General features: G+C 38.6%; 2 protein-coding genes across 16 annotated transcripts; both read right to left on the reverse strand.

Moving 5' to 3' along the window:
- Nucleotides 1-52: 52 nt before the first annotated feature.
- Nucleotides 53-2,037, reverse strand: LOC138133125 (skin secretory protein xP2-like). The gene is made up of 5 exons (XM_069050930.1): nucleotides 1,996-2,037; nucleotides 977-1,355; nucleotides 650-913; nucleotides 239-547; nucleotides 53-171 (listed from the first exon to the last, which is right to left on the reverse strand). Exons 1-5 carry the CDS (start codon nucleotides 2,035-2,037, stop codon nucleotides 161-163), a joined length of 1,005 nt encoding a protein of 334 aa, XP_068907031.1. The 3' UTR covers nucleotides 53-160.
- On the reverse strand, nucleotides 1,894-8,120 carry wupA (wings up A). Of its 15 annotated transcripts, none has more exons than XM_069051833.1 (9): nucleotides 7,990-8,118; nucleotides 7,658-7,691; nucleotides 6,584-6,601; nucleotides 6,342-6,470; nucleotides 6,166-6,289; nucleotides 5,136-5,236; nucleotides 3,359-3,402; nucleotides 3,165-3,306; nucleotides 1,894-2,130 (listed from the first exon to the last, which is right to left on the reverse strand). In XM_069051833.1, exons 2-9 carry the CDS (start codon nucleotides 7,670-7,672, stop codon nucleotides 2,071-2,073), a joined length of 633 nt encoding a protein of 210 aa, XP_068907934.1. In that variant the 5' UTR covers nucleotides 7,673-7,691; nucleotides 7,990-8,118; the 3' UTR covers nucleotides 1,894-2,070. The 15 variants fall into 15 exon arrangements, with proteins under 15 accessions (XP_068907934.1, XP_068907933.1, XP_068907932.1 ...); XM_069051832.1 differs by lacking the exon at nucleotides 5,136-5,236 and adding an exon at nucleotides 4,713-4,813 and having other exon boundaries at nucleotides 7,990-8,117; XM_069051831.1 differs by lacking the exon at nucleotides 5,136-5,236 and adding an exon at nucleotides 5,544-5,644 and having other exon boundaries at nucleotides 7,990-8,112.
- Between the last annotated feature and the right edge of the window lie 5,201 nt (nucleotides 8,121-13,321).

Consider the following 13,321-nt stretch of genomic DNA (forward strand, 5'->3'; position numbering starts at 1 on the left):
ATTATAATTTTTGTTTTTTGACAACGCTTCCGTCAATAAAACTTCACCGAAATGTTAAAAATAACGCATTTATTCAATACCAAACTACAACTAATACAAATATACCATACGTGACAAGTTTAGATAATACAAATGGAACAATCGGGTCGCTGCGATATCTTCAAGCAGCAGCTGTAAAAATGAATTGCCATCGATCAATACTGATAAAGTGGATAATCATTGCGAGGTCTTATCTTACCTTCTATGATAGCAGGAGATGCCGGTGTTTCAACTGGTGGAACCTCGACTGGTTGTTCGGCGGCAGGAGCGGGCGCCTCTGTGGGAGCTTCGGCGGGAGGAGCTTCAGCAGGGGGAGCTTCAGCGGGAGTGTCAGCAGGAGGCGCTTCGGCAGGTTGAGTTTCGGCTGGCTGAGGTGCCTCCGTTGCAGGTGGTGCCTCTGCTCCTTCCGCAGGAGGCGCAGGAGCGGCGCCTTCAGCTGGTGGGGCTGGTGCTTCACCTTCAGCTGGAGGGGCTGGTGCTTCGCCTTCTGCTGCAGGTGCCGGCTCCGCTGCTACACAAATCAGATATTAACACAAGGAAATGACAATTTTTTTGATGGACTCGACGGTGGAGTGCTTGATGATGACGTGATCGATCATGAAGCACTTACCACTCTGTTTGAGCTTGTCCAAAAGCTGATCAAAGCTCACTTGGTGCTCTTCTGGATTGTCTGTTGTCAAATCGACAACTTTGTATTTAAGTGAATTTTTAATGTACAAAACGACGCCGTCACCGCTAGTCTTGCGGTTCTCGACTAAAGAGTAATTGGGGATAGAAACGACTTCTTTGTTGTCGGTGGGGGCTAGAACTGTTTCAGGCAAAGCTACTATATCGTAATTTTCGTTAATAACAAGCTGTTTAAAGGTTTCGAATCCTGAAATTAGCGCAACATCAATTTGACTTGGGGATTTGGTAAGGACTCAAAGTGCGAACTCACCGCCTGCGGGTCCTTCTGTTGGTGGAGCTGCGGGGGCGTCGCCTTCAGTTGGTGGTGCTCCTTCTGCGGGGGTTGAGCCTTCGGCTGGTGGTGCTCCTTCGGCCGGTGGTGCACCTTCAGCAGGTGGTGCTCCTTCCGCAGGTGGTGCTCCTTCCGCAGGCGGGGCTCCTTCAACAGTTGGCGCACCTTCAGCAGGAGGGGCTCCTTCAGCAGGTGGGGCTCCTTCAGCAGGTGGGGCTCCTTCTACGGGTGCGGAACCCTCAGCAGGTGCGGAACCCTCAGCCGGAGGTGCACCTTCGTCTGGAGGCTGCGAATCTGAAGGTGGAGCTTCTCCTTCAGGGACGGCTTCACCTTCAGCAGGTGCCTCGCCCTCATTCTCCTACAGGTTTGAATTTTTATCAATACATTTGCAGCAAAACTGACGATTTGAAAATTTAAAAATAATTTTGTTTTTCTCAAAGAAAAACTTGTTATAAGACCTACCTTGATGAACAAATACAAAAATCTATTACCCTAAAAGTAACCTCATTTTTGCATGTTTGCTTTCTTTAAAAAAAATCTATAAAATATAGGTAATTTTTTTTAAATTGGCTATACTGTAACTATACAAAATAAGTGAAAAAAATTAATATTTATTCTCCACTTTGCTTTTAATATGTTTTACTTTTTTTACTGTTGTTCTTATTACTACATATGTAGTTTTAATGAATACTTTAACGAAAAATTAAAATAATAATAAACAAAGTATGTAAAATAAAAAGAAAAAAAAAAAAAAAAAAATGATATGTTGTTTTGCAAATAACCTTATTTTTTATATGGCAAATATAGAAAAAAAAAAACAAAAAAAGGGAGACAAAAAATAAAAGAAAAAATATTAAACAAAAATAGGTATTTGGGATTTCGGACAACACAACACATTCCAATTGAATAATTTTTTTAATAACGTAGTTTTACAAATACAGATGTACTGACACAATACAGGGGTGCGTGCGGGAGACTACACCCTTATAAAATAGAACATTGTCAAACTTGTTAGATAAAATATATTCTGTAGGTTGCATATCCCTAAAAGTGGGTAAAGGGGAGAGGGATGCTCATGCTTCAACTTCCTGTACCTTCTTTTCATCTCCTTTCTTGGACCAGTCGGGTTTTTTCTGAAATTTTAAGAAATAAATTAGAAAAGAGTAATCAGTCTGTGCCGGAGGGAACAGCAGTCATTGCGAAGTATGCAGCAATAAATGCAATGTAACTATCTATCTAAGAAAAAATAAAAACACAATGTGGAAAAATGTCGCAATCCACATGTAGGCATATGGGAACTGTGTATCATAACAAGTGCTGTAAAAAACAAAAATAGAAATAATAGGCGTCTGCAATACTACGGGAGTGCTGTGTATTACATTGATTTTTACCTTAGCCGCAGCATCAGCTTTTGAAGCGTTCTGAAACGTTATTTGAAGCAGTTTAGGCACATTTATAAACGAAAATATTGTTTAAGTTCACAAATTTGACAATTGTCAACCACAAACAACGTAGCGATATTAAATAAATTATGGTGCGAAAGGCAACGAAAATTAGCAAAGCCCATAGCTCACCTTTTATACATAATCCGCTTAGAGAAAAAAAGCTTTCAAAAATCAGTGCACAAAAATTAGTGCTAAAAATTTTTCGGGTATTAAAAAGCCCTAGAGAAGAAAATGTGAAAAATACAGGCGAGAAAAAGAAAATAATTGCAGAATCGTGTAGTTGTGTATTTTTTATTAATAATTTATTTATGTGTTTGATTGAAATATCATTACGACATTGTAAGAATGTTGACGGTTCGATAATTTACTTCTTCTGCCATTCAGCCTTTTCAGATTTCTTGGGCTGCGAAAAACAAACGTATATTCTAGCGCCTTCTTCACTCCACAGAAGTGGCCAGGAAGTGAATCTCTACACTTCATGACCATTTCTCACAATGCAAAAGTTTTCGTTTAATTTTGCCATCGAAAAAAAAATGAAACCAAAATCGAACTACCGCAAGGTTTTTCTTGTGTTTTCGGCGTCATTTTATCAGTTTTTTGCAAAATTAAACAAAGACGGTTCGGTAGCTTCCAACAACAATAAATTCGATAGAACAGAAATGGCAAAAGTACCACTTTCTCGGCTGAAAGAGAAGCGTAAACTCAAATTGTTGAAATCTCACCTCTTTATCTTCTTCTTCGAGTGTAAATTCCTTCTTTTTGACAACTTTCAGTTGGTTTCTGAAGTTGAATTCGGCGGCCTTCTTTTGCAGCTTGGCGAATTTGTTTTCGTATTTGGAAACTTTCTTCAGTGTTGGCTTAACACTGTAATCGTTTTTGGTTAGTGAAGAGACGCGAGACGTCGGTGTTAACTTACAATTTGCCTCTGAGGTCGTTCACTTGACTGTTAAGGTCGGCGATCTACAAAACATCATAAATGATTAGATTTTTGGTGACGAGAACGGAGTGAAATCCAATGTTGTTCGTTTTTGATTTGTTGAAATTTTGTGACATTAAATGGAACAACATTGTGACAAACAACGGTGGTTAGTAGTGCGGTGCAATTAAAACGGCAAACACTCAGTAAGAAAGGTAAAGAAGCGAACATTGCGAAATCTGACAGACGTTGTTAGTAACTAAAGGAAAATTAGGCTAGAGTGATAAGCGAGGCAAGATACCAAGACGACTAGACAGGGGGGGTAAAAAAACAACAAAATGTTGGGGGATACCGTCTGTAAACATTATTGACAAAACAATCTACTACAGAAAAAAAATGTATACACAATATACAGCCATGAGAAATTTCAAAATACAAAAAAACATTTCTCAGTGAAAAGTGTGATGGAGAGAGGTAGGGAAACGTAACTTCGTTGCAAAATCGGCGATTCTGTAATAAAAATGTAATAAATGAATTAAAAAGAGAAGTTACGGTGGCTCCGAAGGTGGGATTCTCGTATACTATATGAAATCTGGTCACACTCAGGGTTTCCGAAAGCTATAGCTACTAAATGTTCAGACCAGCACCAGAGTGTTGTCCTGAACAATACCTAATATTATTCACAAGTTAAGAAAAAATCAAAACCGATCCTGAAACGCCTAAAGGATTGGAAAAGAGGAGTGAGCATGGCACTTCTAGTTCCCATACACTGGTAGGTTCCGATTCCTTCCCCTGACGAAACTGGCGATTTGGAACGTAAAAAACCAAGACCGCTCAAAAACGACGAAACAAGCATGAAGAGCCATGCCGTCCGAGGAAAAAAACTGCCAGGTGGGAGGCTGTAGTACATTGTTAAGAAGCGATTTGACTTGAGCCATTCCATCTAAACTCGGAGGGTCGGGTAGAAGCGTTGGTTGTTTCAGGACCAGCAATGTTACAAATTTGTTCAGAATTGAAACAGATTTGCAACAGATTAAGTTAAATTTAAGTATATACAAATGTATGAAAATTGTCGAATGAGAGCAGCCCTGGGTCTTGTGGTTAGTCGGGGGTTAGTTAAAACTGTGGTGTTACGCAGGACGGGATCATACGGCTTAACACTTCATGTACTTATTCTTAGTATAACAACGGAGGTCATTATATTTATACCACAGGACTGACTGTGCGTCTTGGCGAGTTTTGAACACCGAAGAAGGAGGATTCTGGTCGGGTGTTGAAAACTGACCAAGACCAGAGGATGATAAAAATATCGTTGTATGTATGATGTGAAGCGTAAAATATTGTGTGGTGGTACCTCCCAATCTCTCTTTCGGACTTCGCGTTCCAAATCCCACTTCTGTTCCTCGCAAATGTACATGCGGTCATAATAGCCTTTCACTATCTTCTTAAGCTGGCCTAGAATCGGAAACGGAACCAGCAGTCAACAAAAATACACAACTGCTGAGAGCCCATGTGCATGATTCAGAACCGTTCGGAATTATGCACGAGGGGAGAAGGTGTGTGCTTGTGTAGATAGGATGGCGGTCGGGGTTTAATTCTCCCGGTCAACAAGGGAGAACAGCAAAGTAGTCCTAAATACATAGCTGGCAAAATATTTACATCGCAGAACAAGAGAACCAGCCTAAAAAATTTCGACGAATTTCTGAAGCTGGTCTCGACATCATATGCCATTCTATAAGAAAAAATCACAAGGCCTGTGTATCGTGTATAGTTGTACCTCAAAAGCTTTATGCTTTTCGATTTGTTCCAAGTCATATTTATCCCCTTCAAGATTCGCGATTCTTTGGTGATAGCTTTGACAAATAGTTTGGAGTTCAGCTAAAAGAAACAACACAGTTACCACAACAAAGGACCAGGTTTCGTGGAGCACATCTATTTCGAGTGTGTACATTTCGATGATGGCACCGTAACGAGGGTTCGGGATCACAGAAAGAAAGGATTAAGCGAAGCGAGGCATCGAGATAAAAAACTGTGTCGATATTGTGTATTCATAAAAAAATAATGTCTAGTTGTATCGTCTCGTATCCGGAAACTATTACAGTGCATAAGCTCTACTGTGTGTGAGTGTTATGAATTCTCTCTACGCATGTGCAGTACAACATGCCCTCCAAAGTGCCCAGTCTACCTGAAAATCTCTGAATTCCACTTCTTTTTCAAGATCATATTTCTGATTTTCTAGTTCTCCTATACGTTTATGATACTGGGTGCAAACTTGTTTAATGTTTCCTAGAATACAACGTGTGTGGAACTTAATTGGTGTTAAGGCAAGGGACGGTCGAGCCGATCCTCTGGATCGGCCCTACAAGTCTGTATTGTTGGTGTTTATGTCGCAGACAAAAATACAAATATAGCGTAGAAAAAGGACAGAACTATCAACGGACGTTACACTGTTTGTAGTCTTAAGTACAGACAAAATCAAATAGCTCACTGCATTCGTTCGTCCCGAGCAAAAAGCAAAAATCTCAACGAATTGCAGTTTAGAACATGCATATAGAGAAACAATACCGTCTGTATGCAATCATCCTAACCTCACTGTCTTTCATTCTAACGATATATTCGAAATCGTATTTAGCTCCCTCCACCTCGTGGATTCTGTCATAATAACCCTTGCAGATACTTTGCAATTGATCTAAATAAAAACAGATTATGGTTGTGGAAAAAATCGGCGAACGCTACCAGAGACTTCAAAAACTGCTTGTCTGCTAGTAACGTCCCACAAAAAAAAACCAAACTCTAATGACTCCTACCTTCATTGGCATCGTCGATAAGTTTGGGTTTACCGCAACGTTCCTCGATGATGCGTCTCCTCTCAGCCGCTTTGCGTTCTTGTTCCTTCTTCAGTTCCTCGGCGGCTTTCTTTCTCAACAGCAACTGTTCCCAACAACGATTACTACCTCGTCCTCTCACCCACCGCACAACTCACCCTAAGCTTCTTCTTTCTCTCAGGGGTCATGAAACCTTTCTTGGCCTTCTTCGCTTTGGAGGCCTCCTCCATGCGAGCCCTGACCTCAGCGCGTTTGCGCTCGATCTCCTGCTGTTTCCTCTTCTTTTCCTGCTCACCAAACCACAATCAGCATACTTACCTCCAGTATACAAGATAGCACGAATCCTGCTATTTTGTATACTACATTTCTTTGCCAGTCTCTTCGTCGCATCGTTACGTGCCTCCTCCAGTTTCTTTCTCTGCAAAGAAACGACGCAAATCAGAAGACGAACTACTTGGACGCCACATAAAGTCACTCAGCGACTTTGTGAGGCGCGTTTCGGGGATTAGAGACAGTGCAAGGGACTTTTCATGGTGGCTTAGTAAAAAATGGGCAAAAAGTGATTCCCCCAGAATTGGGAGTATTAGAGTGCGATCACAAAATATAGTGAGGGACACAAAAAAAAATGTGATCGAAAGTTAAACATTGAGATATCAAAAATGCGCTCGATTAGGGGAAAAATAGTGTGTCGGCTGAAATTGGTGTCGGGTTAGTCACAACAATCAACACGCCACTAACTTACTCATAATCCAGACTACTAGTTTCTACTAGTACTAGTACAACTAATCTAGATCTAGATAGGTAGAAGAAAACTAAAGGAACCTAAACGGAGCCCTGCGACTACTTACTCTACTAGCTCTAATAGTGTCTGTAGAGTGTATTGTAATTTCAATTTGGTTGTAGGTCGTAAAATTTTATTGGATATTATGAGCGATTAACGGGCACAATGGTTGGGTTTGAAAAGGTTGGAAAGCGGCGCGTGCCGTTTGCCGTACAATGCAAATATACCAAATGTACAATACAACCCTGCTTAAAATATTACCTGCTAGTGGTAAACTAGGATTTATAAGCCCCGCAATATCTTTAACTTAAAGTACCATAAAATTTTACGACCTACAACCAAATTGAAACTAGTATATGTGTTCATCTTGTATTTTCAAAAATTTACAAAAATATCGAAAATCAATTTACAACGTTACATGTACTTATATCTACTTGTGGGTAGACTTGTGTAACTGTTTCTGTGATATTTATAAGCGAAAAACTGATCTACTCGTCGTCAGTTTGAGTAGAAAGATATTTTAGTGTCACACTGTGTGCATGCACGATATTTACCTGTCATTTTAAGACAGCAGATTTTACCCTCATACTGCATTTTAACCGTTTGGAAGAATACATGAAAAAGAAACAAAAATCAGTAGTGAGTGAAATATCGAAAAAGATTTTTTTTCGGCTGGGACTTTACTCACCTAACCTCATCGTCCGCCATGGTGAAAGGTTTTGTTGTTCTGGAAAAGAACGAGTATTAATTGAGTGTGAGTAAATTAAAAAAAGATTCGTTGGGGTTCGACAAGTGCGCACAATCTATTTTTGGCCCCGGATGAAAATAACTGTGCCGCAGACAGACCGCCTAATTTGGCATCCACTACTTCCACATTGCTCCGATTACACCCAAAATAGCTTGCCCACGAAACGACGTAAAATCTGTGAAAAATCACCAATAACCCATCGTTTCGATGGATTTTCACTGGACCACCGTCACTTCACTTGCGCACCCCTCGGGGGTTGTGTTATGTAACTACGTACCTTTGTTAATTTACGATGGAACAGTGAGCAGCCAACAAGAGATCCGTGTGCTGACTGTTGGATATCTTCCCTGAGGACTCGCTGGCCGAGATCGGCATGTTCCCCACCAGCGTCCCGACGCCCCCCTTCGTCGACGTCGACCATTTAGGTAGGTTCCACTACCTCGCCACCAAAATAGACTTGGGGAGATCTGATACCTCCTTGTGGTGAGCGTGCAGAAAGCGAGTTATTCTCGACTGAGATCTCGTCATTGGGGGAAAACTGCGTCGATCGTATTTGGAGATGACTTATGACTTCCTCGATTCGATGCTCAACAAATAATTGTGTACGAGAGACGAAAATAAAGATCTAACTGGATTATGCTGTCGCTGGAGTTGCGGAGTTCTCTATTGTGACACAGTTGGGATTGTGTGGGACGGGACGAAAATAGAGTTATCCGGCTTCCGTCCAATCAAAATAAACGATTTTCAATATTTAGACGAAATTTGGTAAACAACTTGTTTGGATTGATCTGACGTGGGCAAGATATCCGACTTTATAATAGGCTTTCCAGGGAAATCTCGGCACTAAGTCAAATTATGTAGGTTATTAATAGACTTGCGAAAAGTAATCAAAGCTTCCAGAAACAGTTTTCGTACCAGAACCACCAGTAGATTAAAAGAAATTTTGTTTATAACTGTCAGTTTTATTTAGAAAAAGTAAACTACGGAGAATTGTTTATTTAAATTAATTAAGATTTTTTGGTAATTTTGGGATTATTTTAGCTCCTGGCCAGCAGAATCGCGATAGAACAGGTGCAGTGCGAAAATAAATTTGAAATATTAAACAAACTGGGCTAAAAGGGTCTTGATATATAAAAAACAACTTGAGACACCCCTTCAATTTTTCGTAAATATTTTTTAGTAAAGTGAGAAGATTGAATTTCGGAGTAGATAAATACATTTTGAATAATAATCTGGTCTTTGTCTAAAATACTTCAATTTCATTCTTTTTTAAAAGTGCGAAAAAAAAAATAGGGTGAATAATTGGAGTGGTACAATAAGGCCAATTTTGAGTGAGTTAAGATTTTAAAAATATCGTCTGGAAATGTACTCTTCCAAAAAATGTAAGTTATTTTGGTCCGCAGAGACGGAATATTAAAAATAGTTCAGAAGCTTCCCAAATTTTCTAAATCTATTCAATTCATTCTTTTCTGTTGTTTTAAAGAATTGTGACCCTACATATTATTCGAGCTAATAATAACTCCGGTATCCGGTAGATGGCGGCTTCACATCCTGAAAACTCCTGAAACAGATTGTTATGTTATCACCCAAAGGTGAACAGTAAGTGGCGCCTTTTATGCATTTATTGGCTGGAAAATGTTGCAACTAGTGATTTGTTTATAACAACTGACTGACCACATATGAGCAAAGTATCTCTGATTTTGATCTGACAGAGCTCGAGAAGTCTTTCACAAAAAATCTTTTTTTTTCAACGAGAAATCTGTCTTTCTTGGTCTAAAAACGTTTTATATCATTTTTTGGTGAACGTCAGACTTTTCCTTATCTCTAAAACATCCTCCCAGTTTCAGGATTAGGGAAAAAATTTCTAAAAAAATGTGTTCATAAATTTTTGAAAGTAGTGTAATATTTTAAAATACAAAATATGTTTCTACAAGCAAATATACATATAATTTTAGCAATCATTTGTGTCATTTTCCGATACACCCTTTAAGGACCTGAAGAGATTAAGTGACAAAATCCAGGAGAAACTGCCGGCAGATGGCGCTTTCCGCTCCTGAAAATTCCTGCAACAGATCCTGATATTACCACTCCACGCTGAACTACAAGTGGCGCCACATATGCACTTATGACACGGAAAATCTTGCAACTAAAGCTTTGTTTACAGTAGTTGAATGACCGCACACATAAACAAAATGCAAAAAATTTAATAACAAAAGGAAATGCATTAATTATTGCGCAGGTTTCTTGCAAAAAATGTTTTCAAGAAAGGAAATAAAATTATATTCATTCATAAAAATCGTCGTAATTGATTGGTAAAAAGTTGTAGAATTTGGAAGATCATTGTAAATGAGCAAAATATATTTTACTCTGACAGAGTTAGTACTTAGTTAAGTAAGCTTAAGAGTATAGTGGGGGAAGTAATATTTACTAAGCGTATGAAAATAGTTTCAGACGTTACATTTAAATTAAAAGGTGAATTGTTTTTTGGAAAATAACGGCTTCCTGGATCATATAATTGCAATAATTTGAATAAATTTAAGTTCATTGAGTGTTTCCAGGCATATTTACAGCGTGCAGATAGCTAGAAATAGCTGACCTATATAACCTGAAAGCCGTGACTGGGCTATGACGTCATAGTCGTTGTCATGCCAACAGGTTAACAGCAGCGTTTGGATTGACACCTTTGACTCCGTGCATCAGCTAAGCGCAAATCGAATTTATTTGTTAATTTGAAAATTTCAGCCCGGCTCGCCCCCGGGTTCAATCCTGCTACGCTCCTGCAGCAAAACCGGAATAGTTTCGCAGGAAAGAGTTGAGCTTTGGAAGTCGGGTGTGGATGCCTCGACAATTAGTAAAGCTAGTTGTCGGGTGTAATTTCCTGCTGGTGGTCTTCGAAGACAATGCGGGATGGAAGAGCGTGCCGCGCGGTAATTGGAAATGTATTCATAAAACAGATATTTGATTCATAAAACGGTGTGGCGAAGCGAGAGAGAGCCTCTAAAAGAGAAGCGCGTTTCTCGCCAGGATAGCTATTCGCCCAAAAGCCAGAATGAATCCTGTGCAGCGTCCTCGAACCCGCTATCCAGGGCATCGCACCCTGTTTGACCCACTTTCCTCACTGCCCCACCACATCAATGACATCACACTGACGTCATCCCGAATGTAGGACAATTTCATTCTAAAATATCAGGATTGCTGGTTTTGCAGTTAATTTGCTCTCGCAGCGCGCCCCCGGAATACTAATCGGGGCCTGCTTGGCTCCGGTGGGTTCAAGAGGGACCACCACCCCCGAGATTAACCCGAATAAATCGAAAGATTCGCTTTTGCACTGTCGAAAAACGAAAATCGGTGCGTTCGTGAGATTCGCGATTTGACAAAGGGAAAGGGTCCAGTTAATTATTTTTCGAAGGAGGATGGCAATAAACAAATATTGGCGCTTTAAGTGAAACAGGGTAAGGGGATGCAATGACGTCATACCGATTTGGAGGTGGGGAGAGTTGCGTCAATACTTGTTGCAAAGTGTGTCAAAGTGGGGGGTAAATAGGTCAATATAGGGGTGCAAACCAGGTCTATGACCCGCAGTTCAATATACGGCTCTCGCATCAATGTACCAATTTGTTTATAATTAATAAAACTTAGATCATTAAATATTAATCATTCGGCAAGAATTCATTACTAATTCAAGAAGAGTTGGGGGAGAAAATACTTTTCTCGTCTCGAAAATTCATTGCAAGACAACTGTTGCAACAATTGCATATTGCATAAATCTAATTTCCCTTAAATGTTTTGAAAAACATTAAAGCAAAATTGACAGAATTGGTAAAATGGCGAATATACACATGTCGTATCAAAGTGACAATATTTGTAGTACTTACTCAGATTTGGACATAAAGTCCATTCAAAAATCAAAAAACCACCACCTGTTGTTTTATGTTGGCAAAATTTAAAAAACCCTAGGCAGTTATTTTTTCATACTATGTTGGTAACTAGAATTATTACATTTATTTGATTCAATATAAAATTCAATTGCTTTCAATTTCGTTCAAATTATTTTATTATTGGTTAGCGTTTAGCGTTAGCGTTAATTCTTATTACATATTTTTACTGAAAACTGGCCAGAAAAAGAAAACATTTAACCTCAAAATTACAATTCTCACCAAATTTTACACTAGACAGCGTTGCCGATAATAATTATCGAGGAAAATGCGACGTTGGTGGTTTTTTGATTTTTGAATGGACTGTAGTTGCCATATTATCCACAATCATTTTGAATCACCCAATAGCATACTGCTGACGTACGGGAAATATTCTGCTGTATTGTATTCCAGAAGTTTGGAAATTAACTCAAACCAAAATATTTTCTGTTCATGACGTAATATTTTATGTTTGGTGATTATTGACGACAAAAACTTGAGAAAACAATTTAAATTTTCTCAAATTAAATATTATTTAAAAAGTTGCATTTAGAGACAATAGTGTTGATAAGAATATCGTTACAAATGTTTATATCAATTCACACAAAAAACTGTCCAACGTACAGTCCATATCCATAGTTGCCATATTTATCCACAATTATTTTGAATCACCCAATATATCTAGTGCATAAGCAAATATTGCCTACCTATATAAAAATAAAAAAACAAAAAAATTAAATCCGCCATTTCTTTTATTTGACAGTCAAAAACACAATACAATTAGAAAATGGTATAACATTTTCTAACAGTTGTTAGATAGATGGCAGCACAGTTTCCGTGCTGTCAGTGTCATTTTTAAAACGTTGTGGCAGATTGTATAGTCTTTGCCAAAACCAAATAACCACCAACACTGCATTCTACCCAGAAAATCAACCGGCAACATTGTGTACTTAGATTTTATTGGTCTAGCATCCTAGTAATATCAAAATTGCCATTATACATTTAGTGTAATTTTGTTTTCACCAACCAAATTGAACAGGTGGTGGTTATTTGGGTTTGGCACGGCCTATACACACAAATTCATATCCAGCATTCAGAATATAAGCAAATCCTAGTTAAAAAAATGTCAAACAAGAAATTGAGGTTATGATAAAAGAAAATTTATATTTTCTGAAACATCAACAACAAACAACAACTAAACCTTCAACATGACGTAAAACGTGATTAAATTAAGTCATCCTCGGAATCCAAATAAGATTACATATTTTGTTTGATTTATCAGAAATGTTAGATAATAATTTGAATTTGCCGTGTCAAAATAAATTACCAAATTAGGACATTCAAAATTACTAAACTGAAACAGCAAGTGATGCCAACATACTGTCATATTGACAGCACGAATGTCATTGAGAATGACTATACACTGATTTATTCTTGATGAAAGGGAATATGCAGACTCAACACAATCAGCGTCTTTGTTGAGCTCTTCATTAGAATATTTTTTATCTAAATTGCCTCCAAATTAAATTTCGTCAGAACTCGACACACAAGAGAGACAAATGTCAAAAGTGACGTATATGCATGTTTCGGAAAGGTTATCCGGAAATTCGATTCAGTTTTATAATGACGCATTTCAGAAATGTATTGCAACTAGTCTTTAAATGAAATCAATTAGCACACCTACGCAACTTTTGT

Source organism: Tenebrio molitor, chromosome 6, assembly GCF_963966145.1.
Source record: "Tenebrio molitor chromosome 6, icTenMoli1.1, whole genome shotgun sequence".
NCBI lineage: Eukaryota > Metazoa > Arthropoda > Insecta > Coleoptera > Tenebrionidae > Tenebrio > Tenebrio molitor.

Coding starts and splice junctions, on each gene's coding strand:
- LOC138133125 (XM_069050930.1), bottom strand. CDS start 2,037: ATGCAACCTACAGAATATATTTTATCTAACAAGTTTGACAAT. Junction 914..976: donor AACAGAAGGACCCGCAGGCG/GTGAGTTCGCAC, acceptor CGCTAATTTCAG/GATTCGAAACCTTTAAACAG. Junction 548..649: donor GGACAAGCTCAAACAGAGTG/GTAAGTGCTTCA, acceptor TTTGTGTAGCAG/CGGAGCCGGCACCTGCAGCA.
- wupA (XM_069051833.1), bottom strand. Junction 6,290..6,341: donor AGAGAAAGAAGAAGCTTAGG/GTGAGTTGTGCG, acceptor TGTTGGGAACAG/TTGCTGTTGAGAAAGAAAGC. Junction 2,131..3,164: donor TCGAAGAAGAAGATAAAGAG/GTGAGATTTCAA, acceptor TTAAAATTTCAG/AAAAAACCCGACTGGTCCAA.